General features: G+C 40.7%; 1 protein-coding gene across 1 annotated transcript; it reads left to right on the forward strand.

Moving 5' to 3' along the window:
- The first annotated feature begins 1,881 nt into the window (after positions 1-1,881).
- LOC107475285 (uncharacterized) lies at positions 1,882-2,286 on the forward strand. Its single transcript, XM_016094913.1, has one exon. The coding sequence runs from the start codon at positions 1,882-1,884 to the stop codon at positions 2,284-2,286; it is 405 nt and encodes a 134-aa protein (XP_015950399.1).
- The last annotated feature ends 2,007 nt before the right edge of the window (positions 2,287-4,293 follow it).

The raw sequence follows: 4,293 nt of genomic DNA on the forward strand, positions 1-4,293 counted from the left end.
GCAGGTTTGGACCCGAAAAGGGTGGCAAAGTCGGAGTTTTAGAGGAGATACTGCCAAAATTTTATAAAAATTAGAGATTTTGTTTATAAGATTATCTAAAAAGATTTAGATTCAAAGGTTATATGGTTTGATTTAAAGTTATTAAGAAAATGAATATGTTTTAAGTTTGAAGTTTGATTCTTAGAAAAGAATGAATTATGTTTTGAATTAGAACTATTGATGGATGAAATGAGAGGTGTGATAATGAAGGATAAGGATTGAATATGTTTAATGTATGATGATGAATGAGATGCAATTGAGAATGATGTGGATGTAGATGAATTATAATTGAATTATTTATATGGCTTATGAATTTGAATGATCTGAGATACGAGATTCCCTGGATAAAGTGTCGTGGCTTGCCACCACGTGTACCAGGTAGAAAACTCGATACTCTGTTAATTCTACGACGTAAGTGTGACCGGGCACTATATAAATTCCTGGGAATGTTACCCCCATTGAGCAGTATTGATTATTTGAGATAAAGCTATACATAGACTCATGGGGATGCACGTCGGGGGACAGTCTAAGTACAATTCAGACTTGTCGGGTTGGCTGGATAACCGATAGATGAGCCTCATCAGCCATAGGACAGGCATGCATCATATGCATATTACTTGAATTACTTGCTTGTGCTTTAATTGGGTGTGTCTAAATGTACTTACCATGTTAAATGTGTATTTGTTACCTGCAGTATTTGTAACCTTCTTGTGCTTGCCTTTATCTGTTTAAATGTCTGTCAAATGCATGATGGAGTTGGAGGTATGGAAGAATGGCAGCATGAGATTTAGATGTAAAATTAAGCTAGTTAGGCTTAGATACTCTTAGAAAACTACCTTTTATGTCTTCTGTTTAATACTTTAAGCTCTACCATCTGAGTGTCGGCGTTCTAGGATTGCCTCTGGCATTCCCAGGACCTTATATATTATGTGTGTGGCACCTTTACCATACTAAGAACCTCCGGTTCTCATTCCATACTATGTTGTTGTTTTTCAGATGCAGGTCGAAAGGCATCTCGTTAGGCGTCTGGACTCTTGAAGCGGAGTGGTTACTGGGTTATTTTGTTATGCTATGATGTATGTATATGTACTTAGCTTTCTCTCCACATAACTTATTCTTTTTTATCCTCCTAGAGGTGTATGGAGAGGCAGGATTTTGTTTATGTACATTTGAGTTTTGGATATGTATATATATGTATATATGTGTGTATATTCTCCAGCCAGTCTTGACTTTGCAGGCTGAGTCAGGAGCTCGTTATTTTGTATCTTTGACTCTCTATTCCTGTTTTGGGTTACTTTACACTTGACAGCTGTAGCTTTCTTAGCACGCAAGTTAACTCGTTCCTTGAGCGTTGCGCTTTTATTTTTGCGATTTTTATTTCTTCTATTCTTCAAGGCTCCTAGCATATTATAATTCTTCTGATATTATGAGTACTCATTTTATTTTAGAGGTTGTAATACCATACCACCTATGTTTTACGACTTAAGCGTAAAGCTTAATGTAGTAGGGTGTTACATTATGGTATTAGAGCAGTTCGTTCTTATAGATCCTAAAACACGGACTGATTGTACTTCTGTGCATTCTCTGTATATATGTTTATGTGCTATTAGGATATCTGACTGATATATATGGCATAAACGTTTGTGAGCATGCATTTGGAACTTAAAGCATTAGACCTGCGATATTGAGACTGATCAACTTAATATCACCTGTTTGGTGTGTATAGGGACCAGATGTCGACTCGCGGACGCAGTCGTGGGCGAGGTAGAGGTAGGATAGGCACCGTTACTCCTGCCCCTATAGGGACAAATCCAGTAAACTTTTATGGCTGCCCTGGGAAATATGGCTGTAGTTATGCAGGCGACAACCGAGGCACTAGGTAATCAGATAAATCAGGGTAATCATGGGAACAATAATGATGAGTGTGGTCCAATGACACTTGCTACATTTCTGAAAGTTCACCATCTGACTTTTAGGGGAACCTCAATTCCCACTGATGCAGATAATTGGATTCAGGCTATGGAAAGGGCGTTACAGGCACAGCAGGTTCCTGAGGAGCAATGGGTTGAATTTGGAACTTATCAGTTGCAAGGTGAAGATCAATATTGGTGGCAGGGAACACGACGTATCCTGCAGCCTGATGGTGCTGCAGTTCCTTGGGAGGTTTTCCGGGCAGAGTTCTATAAGAAATATTTTTCTAATTCAGCCAGAAATGCCAAGGAACTTGAATTAATGCAGTTAAAATAGGGACAGATGACTGTTGCTGAGTATACTAGTAAGTTTGAGGAGTTGTGTCGCTTTTCTCGTATCTATCAAGGGGCACCAGAAGATTTTGCCAAATGGAAGTGTATTAAGTATGAGGGAGGCCTCAGAGTGATATTCTGAGCTTTGTTGCCCCAATGGAGATCATGGTGTTTTCTGAATTGGTGAATAAGAGTAGGGTGGCTGAAGATTGTGTGAGGAAGGCGGCAGCAGAGAAAGGAAGTTTGAGGGTGCCTTTTCAGAGACCTTCAGGAAGGAACTTTGCTCCGAGCGGTAGAAATTTCAAGCGTGGAGGCTCTTTTCCACAACAGACTCAAGGTCAAGGTAATTATAGAAGGATGAATACCAATGTTAATTAGGGAAGAAGGTTTGGGAAGTAGCCACAGCAGGATTTGAATTATCAGAGGTGTGGAGGTATCATCCTGGAGTTCCGTGCAGAGTAGGACTTGGAGTATGCTATTCCTGTGGACAGCCCAGACATATGGCCACTAATTGTCCGGAGAAGAAGAAGTATGAGACTGGTAGGGTGCAGCAGCCAGGGAGAGTATACATGATGAGCAGATAATTTATACGCTTTTTGGCATTGTTTTTAGGTAGATTTTAGTAAGTTCAAGCTACTTTTAGGGATGTTTTCATTAGTTTTTATGTTAAATTCACATTTCTGGACTTTACTATGAGTTTGTGTGTTTTTCTATGATTTCAGGTAATTTCTGGCTGAAATTAAGGGACTTGAGCAAAACTCTGAAAAAGGCTGACAAAAGGACTGCTGATGCTGTTGGAATCTGACCTCTCTGCACCCGAAATGAATTTTCTGGAGCTACAGAACTCCAAATGGCGCGCTCTCAACGGCGTTGGAAAGTAGACATCCAGAGCTTTCCAGCAATATATAATAGTTCATACTTTATTTGGGAATTGATGACGTAAAGTGGCGCTCAATGCCAAGTACATGCTGCTGTCTGGAGTTAAACGCCAGAAACACGTCATAACCCGGAGTTGAACGCCAGAAACACGCTATAACTCGGCGTTCAACTCCAAGAAAAGCCTCAGCTCGTGGATAGATCAAGCTCAGCCCAAGCACACACCAAGTGGGCCCCGGAAGTGGATTTATGCATCAATTACTTACTCATGTAAACCTTAGTAGCTAGTCTAGTATATATAGGACATTTAACTATTGTATTAGACATCTTTTGATCACTTTAGATCAGAGAAAATCTCTGGACGCCTAGTCCTTAGACCAAGGGGGCTGGCCATTCGGCCATGCCTGAACCTTTTACTTATGTATTTTCAACGGTGGAGTTTCTGCACACCATAGATTAAGGGTGTGGAGCTCTACTGTACCTCAAGTTTCAATACAATTATCATTACTTTCTATTCAATTCTCTTTTATTCTTATTCCAAGATATACAATGCACAACACTTTGATGAATATGATGATCCGTGACACTCATCATCATTCTCACCTATGAACGCGCGTAATTGACAACCACTTCCGTTCTACTCTAGGCCGGGCGCATATCTCTTAGATTCTCCAATAGAATCTTCGTGGTATAAGCTAGATAGATGGCGGCATTCATGGGGATCCGAAAAGTCTAACATTGGCTGTGGTATTCCGAGTAGGATCCCGGGAATCCGGAAAGGCTAACCTTGTCTGTGGTATTCCGAGTAGGATTCCGGTATTGAATGACTGTGACGAGCTTCAAACACCTGAAGGTTGGGCGTGATGACAAACGCAAAAGAATCAATGGATTCTACTCCAACCTGATTGAGAACCGACAGATGATTAGCCGTGCTGTGACAGAGCATTTGGACCATTTTCACTGAGAGGATGGGATGTAGCTATCAACAAGGGTGATGCCTCCAGACGATTAGCCGTGCAGTGACAGCGCATAGGACCATTTTCCCGAGAGGATTAAAAGTAGCCATTGATGATGGTGATGCCCTACATACAGCTTGCCATGGAAAGGAGTAAGAAGGATTGGATGAATGTAATAA

Source organism: Arachis duranensis, chromosome 2 (genome assembly GCF_000817695.3).
Source record: "Arachis duranensis cultivar V14167 chromosome 2, aradu.V14167.gnm2.J7QH, whole genome shotgun sequence".
Lineage (NCBI taxonomy): Eukaryota > Viridiplantae > Streptophyta > Magnoliopsida > Fabales > Fabaceae > Arachis > Arachis duranensis.